Source organism: Vanessa atalanta, chromosome 5 (assembly GCF_905147765.1).
Source record: "Vanessa atalanta chromosome 5, ilVanAtal1.2, whole genome shotgun sequence".
Taxonomy (NCBI): domain Eukaryota; kingdom Metazoa; phylum Arthropoda; class Insecta; order Lepidoptera; family Nymphalidae; genus Vanessa; species Vanessa atalanta.
In genome coordinates, this window is record NC_061875.1 from 8,936,198 (window position 1) to 8,957,863 (window position 21,666).

The following is a 21,666-nucleotide window of genomic DNA, read 5'->3' on the forward strand; positions in this document are numbered from 1 at the left end:
CAGCTAAAATCGTACATCAAAATTATGCCCTTTTTACTTACTCTAAAATTATTATACACTTGATACATTTATCGACTGAGAGATGAAAAATTGTCGCATTATTGTAGTTCGATTTCCAACAGTGAGGTGTCACTGATCCCAAAAAAACGTTTAAATCATAGATTTTTCAGGCAACATAATATCATGAATCTACTGATGTTGTTATTTTATTTTTCGCGTTTAATCAATAGACATACATATATAGAGTTTAGACTCATCTGTCATTGAGTTGACAAAAGTTCAAGAATATTTAACTCGGAAGTTAATTCTTTACTGACATTGATACACTATCTCGTTCTGACAAATTATACATATATATTTTTGAGATCCTTTATGGTCACGAATAAATTAATTAAATTATTCAACACGAGTTTCGTCGCTAGTGCGTATAACGTCGTATGTGTAAAATATGTTATTATTTATTTTTGTGAATTGAATTATTTAATAGTTAGATATTAATAGCCCTAAATGATTTATTTAATGTTACTTAGTAAGGATACTTAGTAAGTTTGATAAAAATCTTAAAAATATTTTTTCTTGGCTTCCACGCTAGCAAACTAATAGGATAAAATTGGTAACATCGTCGTTGAAGTAGTTTGAGCCGGCAATAGACTTCGAGATCACCAGTTAGAGGTTTGCTCAACGACGTTACGTAAAGTATTACAAAGTGATCCACTAGGGCATAACTCCGCAGCTATGCCATCTCCGGCTGTCGTTATGTCAGCGATTATTCGTAGCCTACGTTAATTTTCACCTTGCCCCTGAATTCTATTCACTGAATCGTAGTTTTAATAATCTGACAGAATACATTGTGATTGATTTAATAGATGAATGAATTATAATTAAATATTTCGTTACTTTGGCAATTAAAAATCACACAACTGTCAATATTTTAGTTCAATAATAAAGTCGATGAAAACAATTCTATAAATAAAATTGAGAAAAAAAAAGCTAGTGATGTAATGTATACGTTTCACAGGAACTCGACATCGTATTCCGTAAACAACTCAACGCTTATGACGTATTTTGATACTTAAAATCTCGTTTACTATTGAAGCACGTCATGCTCATGAAAACGTTAATATTTATTTATAATTCAACAAAGTGGCAAATGACATTGTACCTTATAGATTTTAACATTATGCTAAATAAAAACTGCCATGTTGTAATGCCAAAGAGGCGTAACTACCAAATATTATATATAGCGATAATAATTCAAAAGAAGCTAGACAAAAGCCCAGTATGCAATGCAGTGCAATTTATTATATGCACTATTATACAATACGAAGAAACCTTCACGCAAGTGGCAACAACTGTCCAAAGTTTCATCTTAATCGGATGGAGGACTCGTAAACGCATTGACTACAAAGCAATGAATCTGCATTTTTATTTACCTATACAAAGATCAACTATATATACCAAATTTAATCAATGAAAACTTTCCGAAACACAATATAGATTTTTTATAATTTGGTAATATTGTATGACATGTTATAATCGTAAAAACAATGAAACACACAAAGTTATAACAAGTAATATAAAGATATTTTCTAGATATGGTTATCGAAATATTGCAAGGGTCACACGCCTGCGGATTTATGACATTTAATACTATGGTTATACCAAAAGAACGGCGTTGTACCCATTTTTGTATAATTTTTGCAAATTAAAAATCCCCTTAAGGTGTCGCTATTTGTCATAAATGACGATAACCTCGCTTATTTTAATATTCGTGACCTATTCGTTGACAATACTATATCATTATTTTATTAAATAATTAGGAAACTCCCAGGGGTAGTGATAATTAATCTACTCCGTGCACACCCTGAATTTATAGTCGAAAAATACTAGAATACACAAAATATGTGATAAGTCACGAAAACCACAGGTTAGATGCTAAGTATTAGGTAATTGTCTCATTATTTCTGTGACAAATAATTACCACACTATACTTATGTTGCGAATTAAATTGCGTGTAACAGGTTTAAACTAGTTCATGTCTGTGTCAGGATTATAATTTCGAATTACAATTAAACATGTTAAATTAATTAATGTTTTGTGAATAATTGTTGATATTTATTATATTTTTTAAATAGATATGTGTCTTTAATTTGTCACATTTATCCTATATATATTGATTAATAAATGCTGCTAAAAACAAATAAATGTTAAAGGTTAGAAGAAACGTACATTTATTAAAGATTTATTGACAAAGTTTAAAATTTAATTACTACTATGCTCTCCGCATTTAAAGATTTGACGTCACCCAGTTTGATTTTAATTTAACTTAAGAATGTTATTTAAATATTATTATAATAAATTCGATATAAATAAACATCAGTCATAGAAATAAAACATTTCAAAGCAGTTTTGTCGTTTCTTACATTTCGAATCACACTCGGTTCAAATCGGTTTTGTTTTACGTAGACTGGAGTAAAGTCCTAAACCATTTAATTTTAAAGACAAACCTTACACTAACTATGAAGAGGGTCGAGGATGCTTCTGTTTCTTGTCGCAAATTAAACCGGACAATGCTTCATTGAAACCGGAAAATGCTGCTCGTACTCTTAACATGCTAACGATTTTATAAATAAAACTGTCTGATCAAGCCTATCGGCTCCCTCGTGTCCTGTGCTGTTATAATAAAGCGATCACAGACGTGGCTATGTGACATCGATTTTAAATGAAGTAATAAAAGAACATTCATACAAATAAAATAACTTCATCAGTATGTTTGTGTGTGTGCTTGAATGTCAGTTATTAAATGAAACTCGACCGGCTTGGAAGATAAAAAATGTCCATTCGAAATGCTAATATGTCATTTACAACGATTAAACCTGGCGGGTGTTAGCTATAGTATATAATTATTACATAATTTTGTTACAGATCCCCGTGTTAAGGATTGGCCGATGATGTCTTCTCCCTGGCCGACCCTAGCTGCTTGTCTGTGCTACGCGGTGTGTGCGAGGAAGATTGGACCCACGCTTATGGCTAATAGGAAACCATTCGAACTAAGAAACGTACTCATAGTTTATAACCTGGCGCAAACTATATTCAGTGCCTGGATATTTTATGAGGTAACTTTGCTTTGTATTTTTATCGATTGGTCATTTATAGTACCGAATACAGTTATTGGTTTATTTTTGTCGGTTTCTCAAAATTTAATTGGCGACACAGTAACGCAGCTCGATATATTTAAAAACTATATTAATTAAAATGGGTTCGTTCATAAAAAAAATATGGAATATAAAATTCAATATATAAAAAAATAACGGTTAACAATTATACAAAACATTATTCCAAAACAAAACAACTAAAATATTTATGTTTCAAACATTATAAAATATATTATTATTTATTAAGTAAATCTCCTTTTCAGTGATCGTTCTTAAAGATAAAACGATTGATACTCTTCTATTGTTAAACCGTTGAGCTACTACAGTGTAACGCTACATCAGATACAATCCGTATCCCAAATTAGTTCACCCATATCAACGAATAGTTATCATTTTAGAGTATATAAACAATAGTCGAATTAATGAATATTCCTTAAGTGCTATGGAAAAATACGACGGTGTTTTTATACGATTTTATTTTTAATATGATCATGTGTTTATTCAAACCATGTAGCTGTATTTTTTACAACCTAAATCTTAATTTTAAAGGCAAGATGCGTACGATGTGAGACTTTTATCTTAGGTCTCTTTTTACTATAATAGTCTTATCTGATTAAACTAGTTTGTTTGGACGTAAATAATGGGATAATTTGGGTCATAGGTATTTCAGTGGAGGATATAATGTTACCTACATTACTACTTAAGGTGATATTTTGTGTTCTAAATTTAAAAATAGTGTAGTGATTTATCTAGCTTCAATATATTCAGAGTTTTAATTATTGATAATGTTATAATATCCACGATTTTCCTTAGTATGTCACTTGTATTAACGAGGGGCATACAGTCGTAATTTATATGCATCCTCTTACTATATAATGTGTCAACAATACTTAGTATTAAAATACACAATGACGGTATTTATTTTAGCAACTATTATTTTAGAGTAAACACTTGTTTTCATAGTGTTATATATTTTTTATTCTAATTTAATATGATAATAATGTTATACGAGAATTTTCCAGTTTATACAATCTCTTACCGTGTTTAATGAAATAAAAAAATATTTACATACGAAATGAAATAGGAAAATATCACGAGGTCATCTGAGTCAGGTTAAAACGATACAACCCTAACATTAATGCGGTATGCAACATTTCCTTATTATTGTAGGTACTAAGTTTTTATTAATGCCGTTCGCTTTTCATACAGATTTGTTGTTATTTGACAAAACATACATATGCCTTAGTACGATATTATGCGAATGCTTTAAGGATATCATTGCGTGTTGTAGAGATTGTCAAGTTTACAGACTATATAAATTGCAAAATATGCAAAGAACATACGCTGCTGAATTGTTTTAATAATCACTAAAAACTAAATGCTGAATCATTTGTATTTATTATCAAAAGTCGCAATATCCACTCACATATAAATGAACTCAAGAGGTGTTTTTTTTTTTAATTCATTCTGATCTTTTTTTTGTTCGGTATTTTATGTTTCCTTTTTATTTATATAAAGAACTGCCTCGTTGCTCTAGTAGCCAGATACAATGACGCAGATCCCAAGGTCCTAGTTAAAACCCCCAGATCGGGCCGATAAAAAGTTATTGGGTTTTTCTATAGAAAAAATAACAGCTTGGAATCCGGCAGCACTCAGAGGGAGTGCAAAAAACCGTTGGTCCTGCGCCTGCTGGTTATGAGAGGGATTTGAGAATGCACCTGTGTGCGCGCACACACTCGTGCACTATATAATATTTGGTTAATCTCGCCGCCATGGCTGAAATCGATTAGGCGGTAATATCATCATCATATATGTACATTTGTTGGGAGCGACTTTCGAACTCCATATTATTTCATCTATTATGCGGGTGTGAAAATTCGCCATAGTATTATTTAGATAGACTTATATCTAGTACCGATTGCTATCGCGGAAATGACGATAGATAAATCTAGAATTGACATGACATCATTAGTAGAGATCTAAAAAGAATTTTCATTATTGGCTCGAGAAAAAATATCATTCGAAACTTTAACGTAGTTGTTTGAAGTCAAACTAAAGTGGATAGGTTTAAGTATTGAATTACCATAATATTAGCAATGTTAACAAATTACATGGAATATGTTAATATATAGTTTGTTCATCTTAATTTTTGAAATTGGAACACATAGTATAATGACAGATATATGGCAGATCAACAAGGAACCAAATATTAAATAAAGTATATTTGCTAATCCTTTTCCGAGAATACTAGTTCATATTCAAACGATGTTTTCGAAAAATGTCTATGGTGTGCATTTATGTATTCGCATACTTATCTTGATAACATGTGACATCGTCTCCATACCCATTTATATAGGTACATGTACAATTCAATTCAACGCGTAATTAAGTTTTCATTAAATTCAATGCGCAAACGTTTTTTTATGATAAAACTGCATAAAATATACGAATATCATCTCTCGTGCCGTTTAATTGGAAGCTGACATCGCACAGGGAACAAAGTGCATCCTACTTTATTGTATTGTAACTTTTAAAACAAAATGTCAATTTACAAATAATTAACAACTTTAACGACCTTAAAAAATAACATAATTAACACGATAGTAACGAAACCTTGGTTTAATGGAAGATTTATTTTAAAAGATTTGCTTACATTGACTATATACATATACCTATTTATACACAGAATGCTAAATAATTAATAATAAATTACTTTAAACGCACATCACAATAAAAGTATATTAGTTTGATCAATGTTTGGCATGGCAACTTATTAGGATTTGTCAATCGGAAATCGAAAAATAAAATCATAATGCATGTTTCAGATTTACTTTGAACTTACGATTATTTTATTAGATGATTAGCAACGCGGTCTTAAAATTAACTAAGGTTTGACATTTATGTCATGTTCAATACAGGTTAAATACCAATATAAGAACGGAATTGTTTACTTCATTTAATATACCGAGATCGAAAAAACTTGGCAGTAGAAAGCACTTTAGGAGAGTAGGTACAAATGATTCGAGCCTTGATTGGAAGAATAGAATAATCCAGATTGTTCTATAAATGATATTTTTTTCATCCGGGAAAAGACTCGTAACACGACGTTCTATTATAGATATTTTCAGGACTTAATAAAATAAAAAATAAAGAATTCCTCTCGATATCGCTTATTTAAAAATTAGGTTATCTTCAAATATTGTATATTGATCCTAAAATTACATTTATGATTTGATTTGACTTTTTGATGAGAGGCGTTGGTTTACATGTGGATTCATAAAACGAATAAAATTATTATCTGGTTAAATATTATTCTTTGCTATTTGGTATCGTGGATAAATAATACTTGATTTTATTTTTTGTGGTTTCTTTATAACTTTAGAAGGTTATAGTATGAAACAAATTAGTAATTAATTCTTAGTAATAAAAAATAATATTCGTTACTATAAAAACCACGACTCCAGGAAATATTAAATGCGTTAAAAAATTGCATTTGATTATTTAATTTAAAAGAATCACGTGACATGAAAAATAAATTGAACCAAATAAAAGAAATGTACATTTTATTTGATAGTATTTGGCGAGTGGATGGTGGGGCCACTACGACTTCAGATGTCAACTTGTCGACTATTCTCGAAGCCCCAGAGCCATGAGGGTAAGTATAAGAATAATTTTACTATTAAATCCTAGTACGTATATGTTATAGAATATATTTAGATTATCAAAATATTTGCCATTAGTTGGTTATACAAAGTTATTTTTGAATGTTTAGCTAAAATTTGCTGGAGATATAGCATCGTCAGACAAACTATCTATCATCAAAACTTTTTCTAAAATAATATCTTGTTAATCCGTTAATAGAAATTCGTAACGCGTGGATTATTGTAACAGTGTGAATCGAATCATTACATACGTCCGTCGCGTCCCACATCACAGCCCCGCTTACTTTTAATTGCTATAAGACGCTGAGGACATCCATAATTGTTACTTTGGTAAAATAGCACTAAATTCATTTAAAATTCAATTCATCGAGAATTTCTAAATATTGTACGTATTATGTCAATTGTATAATTAAATGTTTGAATCCATCATAATGATTTCAATAGAAATCACCAAGAAGTTTTGATTTTTTTTACTCACAAGAATTACTTTATGTAACTTTTAAAGTATAAAATATGAACGAGTTATTGTTAAAATTAACGATATTCCCAGACCTTTTTTTAATGTGAGAAAAAACGACTTACGTGATATGATAACATTTATGTTACGTCACTTAAATTCTTCGTTAAAACCCATATTCGGCGCATCACTAATTATAATACATTTAATTCTATTTCTGATGTAATTCAAATAAAAAAAGCAATACGTAATTATATAACCTCATATCTATCTGTTCCTTTTAATCCACATTATCCCTCCTTTATAATCAACTATGATAATCATAAAGACTATAAATCGAGAATAATTCGATATAGAAAGGACAGGTATAGAAAATGTAAGAGTAACGTTACAAAGAATTAATGTAAACCAGCCTCATATGCTATTCTAAACTTGTAATAATTCTTCCTTATGACCCACTGATTGACATACGGTCACGTAATGACATACCGTTACAGTGAGTTAGCTCAACCAATTGTGACTACTAAAAAGCATGTGTTTTATTGATTTTAAATCAAGTTTAAAAGAGTAGAGAGAATAATTTGGCTACCTTATGGTAAGAGATCAACCTCTGTCTGTTAAAATCTGTGCCAGTATTTACACCGGTTCACGATTCATAGTTGAAATTATTTGCGTTGAATTTAGCAGCATAAACCACTCGTTAAAGCGCATTTATGTATGAATATACAAATTACGCTGAGCTATATCTATAGGGGGTATTTAAAATCCGACACCAAAACACTAATTAGCTATTATTAATTTAATTTCTGTATCCATAGAACGCTAATTGTGACTAAAAGCAAAACTCTTTCAATATTTTAATAACTAATACTTTTTTTGTCCTATGCTATACCTAGAAAACTGAGTATGATACGTATCAATTAAAAAATTAAGTTTACCGCTGTGTATGTATTATAATCTTACTACTACTGCTCGTTACAAAATAATACCACTAGTGTTATACGACTAATATTAATTTCAAATTCTTTTAAATATACAATGAATACCAAGCAAAGCTGTTAATCGGTAGTTCATTTTTTTTTTCTGATTTATAAAAATCAAGCAACCGATATTTTAATTTGAAGTAATATTTGTGTCTTGGCATCAATGCGTTTGTATTTTTCACAAAACCTTTCAATCTTTACTTGAACTGCCATTAAATATTTGAACTTATCAATAAAAATAATCTATGACTAAAGCCTATTTGTTCCGTATCAGATAAAAATGCGTGAAATTAGCATTTGCTGGATGGTGTTGAAATAAATAAATACCTGTGATTTATATGAAATTATTAAGCAATTGCCGAGCGTATTGCCAGTTCTATCCTCGGTTATTTTCAAACAAAAAAATTAAAACATTTATATTAAAATGTTAAAAATAATTATAATAATAACACCTTTTTAAATTTAACAGCACGCTTGATGACGTAACCTTCATACATATTCCATTTTACTGTTAACTACAAGCTATTTACAAGCCCATCTGGGTGGGTACCAACCATTACATTTTATATATGTGTGTCATAAAAATAATTGCCTCCAAATAGTAACAATTATTAGTATTGTGTTTCGGTTAAAAGGACTAGTGAGTAAGGCACAAGGAACATCGAATCTTAGTTCCCAAAATTGGCAGTGCATTGGCGATGTAAGGAATGTTTTATATTTCTTACAGCGCCAATGTTTATGAGGGATGGTGATCAGTTACTATAATGAACTGGTCCACTTAGGTACAAAAAATAACTACTTATAAATCGTTGTAGGTTGCCTGCTTGTTGCTCGGATAATAATCATAGAATTTTCATGTTTTGTTTCATGCTTGCCTTGCTTGAAAATTTGCCACGTGTGTATCAGAACATCGTAGTGGAATAATCCCCAAACCTTCTCATCCGACGTTTCGACTGTTACTTTTGTTACTAACTTTTACTTAATGATTATATTTCGAAACATAGATGGCGAATACATGCTGGTGGTACTACTTCAGCAAGTTCACGGAGTTCTTCGACACGCTGTTCTTTGTGCTGCGCAAGAAGAACGAGCACGTGTCGACGCTGCACGTGATACACCACGGCATCATGCCCATGTCTGTGTGGTTCGGGCTCAAGTTCGCACCGGGTATGTTACATACGCTGTTTGTATTTTAACACAAATACACTAACAAAATCGTTACTCAATCACGCTACAGGGGCTTAACGGATCTAAATAAAAGTTGGCACAGAGAAATGCTATGATCTGGAATACCACATAGGTTTATCCTCTCTCCCCATATCCCTTTTCACACGCCTGAGGAACTTCGGACAGAAACTAGTTCAATATTATAATGCTAAGTGACAAATACATTAGAGAATTTAAACTTGGAGCAAAATAAAACAAAAACAGTAAAACAATTAAAAAAAAAAATAGAACGTTATGATGATTCATAGAAGTTCCACCTTTTTTAAAAGATAATTGTGATATGATATTTATGGCTTATTTATAGATTTTTTTAAAGATAAAATTTTATCGAACCGATTGGAATCGTATATAAATCACTACTTATGTAAATTGTATGGATATGGAACGTTAATTGTAAATGAATACATCAGATAGACAATCAGATATCCTTGACCCTAACCTAAAATTTCTTAGATTGAGGAACTCGCTTATTTTTTTAACAGACACGTATTGTGTAAGGTTAAATTCGGTTAACACTTCTATTGTTAATGACGTGAGCCCTAAAATGTGACACGTCAACATAAAGAACGATGCACACAAATGTTTGCGTCAAGTTGTTGTGATGTTTGATTTGAATATTTGTGGTTAAATCTTTTGGGATTCTTCGATTAACATCTGCGAATTTTACGATTTATGTTTTGTTCGATTAGCACGTCCTTATTGACCATTTATTTTAACGTTTTTTTAAAGGTTACGTGGTATATTTGAAATAGCAATAACATTAACTAAATAGACCTTTGTAGCGACAATTATGTCAATATTGTTTTATTTGTACAAAGTAGCGTTAACAAAACGTTATTTTTTTTTTACCCAAAAAAACAATTTTAATAAAGTTGACGTATTTTCTCACACATATTTGATAATGTACACGTGAAATAATAATTATTGTCAGTGTTTCATTTTTTTGTCATTGAATTTGAGACTGAGTACCTACAATAGAAATATTTGCTGTACACACTATAACAAAATGAATTAATGTGTGTTTCTAAAATTAATAATTAGTTTGTTTTTTTAGAATTATTAAATACTTGAGTTTTATTAAACAGTATAACGTTCGGTACAAGCTTTCCTGAAAAAATAATAGTAATTGTTAACTTTCCTACTCTGAACTAATTCACTTTTATATATCTTGTAATTATATAAACACAATACTAAACTAGACGTATATCTCTAGAAGTATTATACGTGTCAAATCTAGAACAAATTTTATAATAACATATAGTGTCGCCTATGGTTGACATACGCTAATATTTGTTGGAATAAATTTGTCAATATTTTACACGTCTATAGCCGTAGGTACGATTAAGCGAATATAATCTCTAGTCTCCTTATTATATATACTAATTTAAAAAAAGACGTAACAATACTTAAACTCATCCTGTCGTTGAGAAAAAATGCACAATGACCAAAAATTTTAATTTTCACACAAAGATTAGCAAATAACAATAGTTGTAAGTTAATCTTTTTAATTGTTTAACAGATGTTAATATTTGTTAATGATTTTTTTATATATTTCATATAAATATTAATACAATTATTAAAAAAGAATTATATGTCGTGTAATCAGTAATTTTTTGTTTTACTTCTCCTCAGGTGGTCACAGCACATTCTTCGCTCTGTTGAATACTTTCGTACACATCGTCATGTACTTCTACTATATGGTGTCTGCAATGGGTCCCAAGTATCAAAAATACATCTGGTGGAAGAAGTACCTCACTGCCTTCCAGATGGTGAGTCAATACACCCCTTTTAAATACCTGCTTAAAGTGTGAATATGCAATTTTTCCTTTGTAATCATTATTCATCTAAATTATTTTTGTAGTACATTAATTTACACTTCCTTAAGGGAGATAATATAAAATTATTAGCATAAAGATTTACAAGGTCAAATATAATATATTTATATTAGTTTTTAAATGATTATTTCTCCTTATTGACACTGGAAAAGAAAGATTTGGTGAACGAATAATATAAAGAAAATTACACAACTCACAACTGTAGACGTGACGACATACTATGAAAGTACAGTCGGTCGGACGCGAGTCGTATAGAAGATATTTTTATAATAAAATTAAAAGAGGCATTGAAATATGGGCTTAAGTTATTAAAATATATTATCAACCAAATACTTCTACAATATTGATATTCTCAAATAATAGACCATATACTATATTTTTCGTGTAATTTAAAGCGGTAAGTTCAAAGCGGTGCAACAAAAAAATGTATATCTCGTTTTCGGATACATACATACGTAGTTTAAATTAAATAATATTCAGTTTTATTATGATGTTTTAAATAATGTTCAGAAGAAATCATTTCGAACGTTAACTCTCGGTAAAACCAATTTTTTGCTTATCATATAAAATAGTAACAAAAATACGAGTTTGAATTCATAATAGGAATTGTTTAGGTATAATTTAAACGTCATGCTTAACCGATTAATATAAATATGCAATTTGCAAGGGATTTTAAGTTTATCTATCGTACGGTCGTTATTTATACAATATAATATCTTAAATTTCATATTCTTTACAATAAATGTCATTTTAATGACCGAAGGGCGTCGTTCTTGAACCTTATATATGATCACGCGCTTAAGGAACTTGTAACTTACATCATTGTTAGATATTCACTTAATATATGAGTGACAAATAAAACAAATACTTCATGGAATGTAAATCTATAATAAGTACACAGTGGCTACTGTTGATATTCATCGTTATGTTTTTCGAACAAATTGTCTCTTACTCTTTAGAACATTTAAAGAATAATTTACTAATATATATCGTTGTCATATAAGCGCGACTTAACTAAAAGGAAGTGTTTGTAAATGTCCCACGGCTAGACACAAGTTCTTCCTTTGAAAAATCCCAGTAACTTTTTGAATACGCATGAAAACGACGTTTGCGGATTTAAACCTAGGGATGAAATGACAAATTAATTTGTAATTGCAATTAATCTCGCGCTTGGCGGTGAATTAAAAAATCTTGATGAAACCTGCATGTGTCGAATGTCAATCAAATTCTGCCACACGTGTAATCGCCAACGCGCACTTGAGCAGCGTGGTGGAATAATGTCCAAATCTTAAGGATCCCATTGATTTAAGATCCAAAGATCGCTTAAGATGCACGCATTCTTATCACGGTCATCTCGGCTAAAAATTTTCGTATGTATTCAAAAAGTAAGCTAATGGGATTTATCAAACAAATCTGAAATATGAATCGTATAGCAACAGACGTAACAGTGCTATTGTCATACATTTGTACTAACAAATGTTTAAATTGAACGATTCCTATTTGATGACTTGTTAAGGAAAAGACTGGTAATAAATAATTACGAAGGTCGGCCTATAAATTGCAGATACACTCTTCTTCGAAGTGCATTTTTGCCTTCGAATTAAAGTATGATGCAGAGTCATGGTTCATTATTATTTACTTGTACTAGAAATAGCGGTTTCGACAATAATACTGTATTTACATTAGGTCTAATTTGTAATATGTTTATAAAAATACAATAAGGATCAATCTCCTGCAAGAAGTAAAAAAAAATGTTTATCAAATAATGATAGAAGAACAACTAAGGATATTTTGGTCAAATAAATGGTAAAGTGCGACTGAGTTTTCCTCTCTTTGATCATATTCTATATTTCGCTATATATCATCTTCGAGCTGTCGTGCTTAATAATCTACCGTTAACTCAATCATGTGCTACCAAATAAATATCAGAAGTATTCAATGAACAATTCCTATTATGGCCATAGAATAAATTTTATCTTTTTTCGTTTGAGTAATCTATATATTTAAATCTTCTATTCGCGTTTTTATATTATATAAGACGGTAGAGCAAATAGGGCGCCTGATGATAAATAATCAACCAGTACCAATAGACATTGGCGCTGTAAGAACCATTCCTTACGTCGCCAATGCGCTTCCAACCCTGGGAGCTAACATGTTATGTCCCTTGTGTATATTTTAGTGGGTTCCTGGACCAATTTAAACCACTTTCGACCCAGAAAATAACGCAACGATCAGAAAATAAATAAACTTATTTTTTCGCTCGAATGAAATCGGGATGTGCAGCTAGTATTTATATATGTATTTAGATATATTACTAGTTCGTTATTTTTGAACAAACTGCAGTTTTTATACTGTAATTATCTCATTATGCAAAAATTAACACATCGACTGACTAAAACACGTGTTAGAACGTTAAGAAAATAAATATGATATATTTACTAGATGGTACTGAGAATTGAAAATATTGAATGATTGCGTCACCGACTTATATGAGTACTATATTTAATCAACAACACCTCTTCTAGTCTCTAATAAATCATCTAACGATTTGACTGGTTGTCAGTTTTTATACAAAGCTGTTATCATTCGACCTTTACCTACAAGGCAAGTTATTATAACTTAGAAGAAAATTATTAAATCGCCCATTATTAAGTATGTATATACTCGTAATAACTAGAATCTCATAAAGGAATAAGGAAATATTCATACAAATTCTGAGAATAATGATATATTATTATAAAATTAATCTGTTTTCATTTTAATTTTATTAATTAATTTAACATTATAATGCAAAAACAAATCACCATGAAAGCTTATTGCCCAACGGATTTTAATAATAAAACATCGCCCAATTTTTCATTAGAAACATTTAAATGTAATGCAATTTTAAATTATGACTATATTTCAGAAGTCTATGTCTGTGTGTGTCTGTGAGTGAAATACTATCTAATAAATTTCGTTCTTATGATCTCGTTCAGGTGCAATTCGTGCTGATCTTCAGTCACCAGCTGCAAGTCCTGTTCCGGCCGTCCTGTCAGTACCCGCGTGTCTTCGTCTACTGGATCGCGATGCACGGCTTCCTGTTCCTGTTCCTCTTCAGTGATTTCTACAAAGCACGTTACAATAAGGCTGACAGGAAACCTAGGAGCAATAACAACGGTCTCTGCATGGTATGTTCTGATTATGTTAATTTTACGTAAGTTATTTAATATTGTTGTCAAATTCGATTTTTTTTTGCGATTTTCACTTGTGTGAATTCCACCAAAATATCACAATAAAATCAATATCAAATTATTGTTCATAGACAACTAAATTATTTTTAATGCATACAACATATTTGATATCAAACGTCATTAAATAAAATGCTCGTATATCTTCTAGAATTGTACCTTGTACCTGAAGGTCAACAATGATCTTTACGTGTGCTAACAATTACATATTTGTTAAATTATAACGGAAAAAAAACATGCCGTATATTCGTAAAGTATAAACAACATTAATTTTTTTTTCATTTAGAACTTAAATATATAGTGAATATTATTGTATATTTTAATCGGTTAATTGTTTTATTTTTGTTCGAGTGCATAAATACATTTATAACGAAAAATTTTACTTTACAATTCAACGAGTATTGTCCTCGCATAATAATAGCTGTCGGTCTGTCTATTTAAAATTATTGACCGAAATATATTTGAAAATAATGAATACACCATAATGTTCATTTATTCACACTCTAATCTAATTGGACAATTAAAATATGACGTTTCGGCAACGCTCATTATTTCATAATTAATTTATAACTACAACATTAATAATATTCCAAGGCTTTTATATTAGGTATCTATGCAAAAAAAAACAGTGTTAAGAAAAAGTTACATTTTTATGTTATTGCTTCATACATAAATGTAATTTATGATTAAAATTACTTTGTTTTTATAAATACAAAATCTAACTAAAACGATTTAACGAAAGATTGGAAAAGAAAATTTAATAAAAAAACAGGTCTATTTAAAAACACTAATTTAAGGTATTGTTGTAATGATAATAGTGCTAATGAACAATTGCAAAAATCGTAGGATTGATGGTATTTTGTATTGCATTAACGGTGAAAGGAACACTTAATGTGCAGTGATTACACACTGTAAACGATGGCAACAATTTACACCCGGGGGGCAATTTAATTATCAGGTTTCCCATTACAAATAAAAAATATATACATGTGTATTATTTCAGACGGTGCTGGACGAAAGCAGTTCGCTGAACGGCAAGAACGGCTACAAGCACGAAGAGGGCTCGTCCGTACCGAACTCGTACGCGTCCTCGGCGGCCGACGCCTTCGTCCGCCGACGGCCGATCTCATAGTCTTCTATCCTTAGTGTATCCACGGTGTAAATCAGGGTCTGCTCTTAAATCCAAACCTAACCCTAGAACTAGGAATCGGTTATACCACTGCGATCGAGGACGAATCGTACATTGTACTGAATCAACCAACAGACGGGACTCGGCGTTCTCGTTCTCGTTCTCGTTCGTTAAGAGAGGCGTCCGCGGTCCCGCCATATCGAAAGCTTCCGATCCGAGCGGGTGCGATTACATCGTCGTCGATAGTATCCCTTCTCCCCAATTAACCTACGAATAGCTTTAATAAAAGTTAAGACAGTATGAGCCATCGAGGTGTTCGAGACCGTCTTCTTAGTCCGGACATGGTGCTGTCTGAATTATATCAAAACATTTCAATCGCTCCGGACATCTCCCGCCTGGGACGTTTCGATGTTAAGCTTCTAGTGGAATTGGACATGTTTTTGTCGACTGCAAAGATCGCATTTAACTTTTATACGTCACTTTAAATTGTAACTCGTTTATCCTCAGAGAGAGCCGATTCACGATTTTCTTTCTGTATTAGATTTTGAATCGCAAGCACAACGTCCCATTCGACCTTAAAAATTTAATCATCGAATGCCTTATATTGTTTTAAGTACAAAAACTATTTACTAGAACTATGAATTGTTAAAAAATGGTTATCTTGTATATGCTATATTGGTTTCGGATATAGTAATTTTTTTCCTTATTGTATAAATTAGTCAAAATATTTTTCGCAAAATATTTTGAATGTTATCTTGGCTGGTAGTGTGAACAAATTGTATATACAATGAATGAATGAATCGAGTTCTTTTAGCCGTGCTATGTACAGATGTATCGCGGGGATTTATGTAAATATAACTTTATGGTGAAGATTGAGTCTTAAAGGATGTTACCATACAATTCTTCAAATCCAGTGTCATTTATTAATTGCAATTTTATTTTTATTTTGTATTTCGTTATCAAGCATTTAACATATGTATATGCCCTCTTTCATAAACTTTCCGTGTATGTAAATTGATCAAAGATTATTTTAAATACAAAATGTATTTTAGATATCACTAACATATTTATTTATATTCGAAAATGTATTATTAGACAACTGTGCAGTGTTACAAACCGGTTGAGGTGCCAACAAGCGCTTTTTAGGAAAAATAAAAATTGTGAAATAGAAACATTTATAGATAATAGGCGTAGTTGAAAAATAAAATAAAGAAAAAGAAAATATATGAATCACTTATAAATAATCATTAAGAGAAAGTAATAATAAAATAATCGGTAAGCATAGTTATTGGCAGCTCGACCAGTTTTAAAATAATGAATGGCATTCAGACTTCGGCCGTTTTGTCATCGACAAGTATTTCTTAATATGTTAATTTTGTATCAAGTTTTGGTGTAATAATGCTTTATGTGTTGTGTGAACGGCAAACGGTTGCTTTGGGCGGAATCGGGCGGTTACCCGAGATACGATGCTCAAATATTCGCTGCGAATTCACTATTTTGCAACCTTTATTTATTATTTTATTAAAGTATTTTACAAAATATCACTACGAGTTTCATTTCATTGCTACCTTTGATGTTCTATACTATCATTTTAATATTTGAAAAAAAAAAAACAATCCATATCATATCATCAGGTAATGAATTATGTTTTAAGCATACAACTTATTCAATGAAATGAATAAATATGAATGTATAAATTGATTGGATATGATATATGAACAATGAATAATATGTTATAAATAAAAGTAAAAACTGACAAAATGTCTATTTATCTGACCCTCCCAGCTATGTAGACTGGTTTTTAAACATTTGGTACAAAATTTAATGAAAACAACAAACAAAACAAGCTAATATTAGCAAATAAAGGTGACTTTTAAACTTATGTGCATATTAAACGAATAAATAAAAATATACACGCAATTGCCAGTTTTATACGTCATCCGTCGCCTAAATATTGCAATTATTTAGATCGGTATTCCATCGCTTATAAACATATTATATTTAAATTAAAATTCATTACATATAGAGTAAATAATATTAAATTGATTATTTCTTTTAAATTATAAAATTTCGCAACATGTTTGTATAACATGTTATTAATCATATAAAGATTTAAAATGAACGAGAAGAGATTGTAATAAAAATGGCATCCGTCTCAGACTTGTTTTTTTTTTTTAAGACAATACTAAAGATAAGTAAAACTAATATTAACTGTAAGAGATTGTGTAATTAATGTTCATTCTATTTTTGTTAAGTGTTTAAAGGAATAAATTTTTTCAAGAACTCCTTTTATATAAAGATTACATTTTTTATCAGAGTCAAATTTAATACATAGTTTTTAAATTTTGTAGTAGGTACTACGACGTATAGGAAATGCAACGAAAGATGCAAATTTCTTACATATTTATAAACCAGATGACATTTCTGAGTAACTCTCTATTCTGAGGTTAAATATAATATTGCAAATCATTGGCATATTGGGAAATACGTAAATGTGGTCGTTTGGCGTAGTCCTTGGTCGAGATGATTACACGTTAGAATTGTGTCACTCAACCTCGCCGTGCCTCATGTAGCCTAGATCCTTATTCAATTAAATTATTTTTATTTAAAAAGAACTTCCGATATTAAAAGAAAAAATGTAAAATACGTTTCGAAATATATGTACATCTTTTATAAAATAAGTATAATACTATTCGAAATATAACATCTTTTATAAAATATATAATAAAAAATAAGTAAGTAGGTTGTTGGGAATTTATTATAATAAAACACTAAAATAATAACCTAAAACAATTTAACCACCAAATTAAATTTAATTAATCACAATTGAATAGTTCACACAATGTGAGTTATGTATGGAGCAAGTGCACTTTTTGAATTTTGTCTTATATAGATTACTTATTAGTCATATTTAGTTGTCATTACACAGACAATATGGATTACATTAAAAGATACGTAAAGCTTTGTGCCCTATTTGCATTTGGGTGGGTGTATTTAGAAATTGGATTTCAACCTAATTTTTTTTGGAAAGGAGATGACGAATATTAGGTTGATAATAATTCAAAGTATAGTAAGCTTACTTTTCCGATTTTAAACATAAATAAATGTTAACCCAGTGTTATTTTTACGGTCAATAAATAAATAAAATTTTCATATTATATTGAAAAAATGTTTATGATTACGTCGTTTGATAATGCAATCAGCCATGTCAATAAGTAATAATTTCGCCAATGTCAACTTGGTCAGCATGTATTTATTAATCTTTGAAATAAACGTCACGATTATCCTGTCACAATTTAATAATATACATAACTTTTTAAGACAACACATTTTATTTTTAAATTAGAATGTCACCATTAATTTATCTTCAGATTAGACCAGATGTTAAGGTTTTACGTGTCGCCAAATATTTGTATAAGAATTCATAATATTTTTGTAGTGTGTTGAAATCATTGAATCCGTAGGTAGGTAATTAATCGAATCCACCTTGCTAACAAGACTGTCAAGGACTCAAGGTTACGCGGGGTTGACCAATTAAAATAAGTCATAATTCTTAGACAGACAATCTGACTTCATAATTTACACGGTAAAATTTCTAGTGGAAGTCAATTTCTTGCATAAAACAAAGCGACACGGAACATAATAACATAAATGGTACATATTCGGAATCTTGTGAATCTTTCGTTATATCGTTCAAATCATTCCAAATCAATACCTATATTTATTTATTTTTAGTATTGGTGCCAGGTGTGTTGCATATGCATTATGCAAGACAGATGCGCATAATAGATTTAACAGCAAGAAGACAGGCGGGTCTTATAAAAAGGTATCTAAAGACTAAAAAAAGGTACAGGCAAACAATTTGACAAAATATGTTAAGTGGCAGTGCTGCATAAACATAGAATCGACTACATACTCTTGAACTCACATTATCGTTCCGCCGTAGTAGAAAGAAAATAAATAGGTACGCAAATAACAATTATTACTTATAAATAAAAATATATAGGTATAGGTAATATGAGAAAACAACATACAATAAATATTAATTCAAGCTTACATTATATAAGCAATCATGCAACTTAAAGAGTATAATTATTTAATTATTAGATATAACAATAATATAATATAGGATTAAGTAGACATGTGATAAAATCTACACACAGCTTATAATTTCCAGGTTATTTGTCAAACAAGTTTTAGATGAAAAATCAGTGGTGGTTTAGGCAATTATTCTGTAAATGTATTACACACAATGAAACATTATAATTAGCATCCTACCAAATGCATAGAAATCTCGTGGAATCTTAATCGAAGGCCACAAGCTGAAATCAATAGGACAGGTCAATAAGACTGGAGTTTATGTTTTTAATTTTATACACACACTACACACAACATTTCTGTATAATAAACCAAAAGATAGCTCACTGAAAGTTGCAAAGACCTGATTGTGAGATATTTATGAGTTGTTTTGTGTAAGTATGCCTGCTGTTCGATAATTTCATTCTTATTCAACCAGCCTGTTGTTGGTAAATCTTACTTCACGTTTTGATATGATGATGATGCTAGAAATGATACAAATGATAATCTTTATATTTGCTCTTATTTTGCTAAATAGCTCTAATGTTTGCTTTAACAAAATAAATCCCTTGATGTATTATATAAAACAACACAACTATTGCTAGAAGTATAACTGTAATTAAAGACAAAAAAAACCTTCTTAAGTCAATTTGTATAAATTATTGCTAGAAGTATAACTGTAAAATTAAAGACAAAAAACCCTTCGTAAGTCATTTGTATAAATTTACATAACACAATTCATTACAGACTAGTTATATTACAAATACGACGTTTTTATTGAATTACTAAAACATAGAAAACAATATACTATTGTGATAAAAAATATGTACTATTATATGTCTCGTACATCGCCATGCTACGAGTTGTATGTTGGTATTGTATGTTACGAGTATATTTTGGTTCTAATATATTTATCAATTAACTAAAAGTCTCATAACTACAGTTTGAAAAAGAGATTTTCCAATTCGTAATATTATTTGTATTTAAGGAGGTAATACCTACTTTCCATAATATTGGGATTACACAATAATACACATTAGGGTTTCATATCGTACTTTGCCAAATTGATACCATTTATTTTTACTGCTCCATTTCTTATGCTAGTTGCTTAATTTTCCCAATCAATAAGCGCGATATAGCGGGCTTAAACATTTGAAATCTTCAGCATTATTATTATGCTATTATTATGCATTAAAATATCGTTGCATAATAAATTAATTATGCTACATATATTTCTTTTTCTGATCCTTAACTATTAAATGAACAAAGGATTAATTAGACCGTATAGCCAGAGTCAACGTCAATTTATCGTGCGAGTATTTCTTTAGTGAACTAAAATATACCTATATATACAAGCTAACTAAACTTATAAGCGGATGTTTTATATATTTTTTTGTATAATCTTAAAAAGTATAAGCAATTTGTGAGGACTAAAAAATATGGATGTGGTATGTATATTTACTTAAATAGACTACCTTCCCGCTTCGTCTTTGCACGGATAAATTTAAAGTATAAAGTATACATACATATTATATTGTTTCAACAATGAGAATAACACAATGTTAAACAAATAAAAAGCAGTTTTAAAATTAACAAGAAAAATCGTTGACTAATAATCACTTATCATCTGAGCCTGATTGGTGGTAGGACTATGTGCAAGCCCGTCTGAGTAGGTACCACCCACTCATCAGATATTCTACCGCCAAATAACAGAACTCTGTATTTTTGTGTTCCGGTTAAAAGGGTGAGTGAGCCAGTGACGTAACATCTAAGTTCCCAAGGTTGGTGGCGCATAGGAGATGTAAGGAATGGTTAATATTTCTTACAGCGCCTTTGTCTATGGGCGGTGGTGATCGCTGTTTCAAATAACTAAAATATAATTATTATTGTACATGCAAAATGGTAAAAAAA

The 21,666-nt window shown here is 30.2% G+C and overlaps 1 protein-coding gene across 3 annotated transcripts in view; it reads left to right on the forward strand.

The window, feature by feature from the left end:
- The window catches only part of LOC125063938 (elongation of very long chain fatty acids protein AAEL008004), a 32,235-nt gene extending 15,013 nt beyond the window's left edge, over positions 1–17,222 (forward strand). For 2 of the 3 annotated variants that reach the window (XM_047670664.1, XM_047670665.1), the window contains 6 exons: positions 2,926–3,116; positions 6,730–6,810; positions 9,262–9,424; positions 11,117–11,253; positions 14,298–14,489; positions 15,553–17,222. In XM_047670664.1, the coding sequence (XP_047526620.1) occupies positions 2,926–3,116; positions 6,730–6,810; positions 9,262–9,424; positions 11,117–11,253; positions 14,298–14,489; positions 15,553–15,681 (893 nt within the window). In that variant the 3' untranslated portion in view covers positions 15,682–17,222. Of the gene's footprint in view, positions 1–2,709; positions 2,728–2,925; positions 3,117–6,729; positions 6,811–9,261; positions 9,425–11,116; positions 11,254–14,297; positions 14,490–15,552 lie in introns of those variants that run through there. The other variant, XM_047670666.1, reaches the window with a different exon arrangement.
- Positions 17,223–21,666: the final 4,444 nt, after the last annotated feature.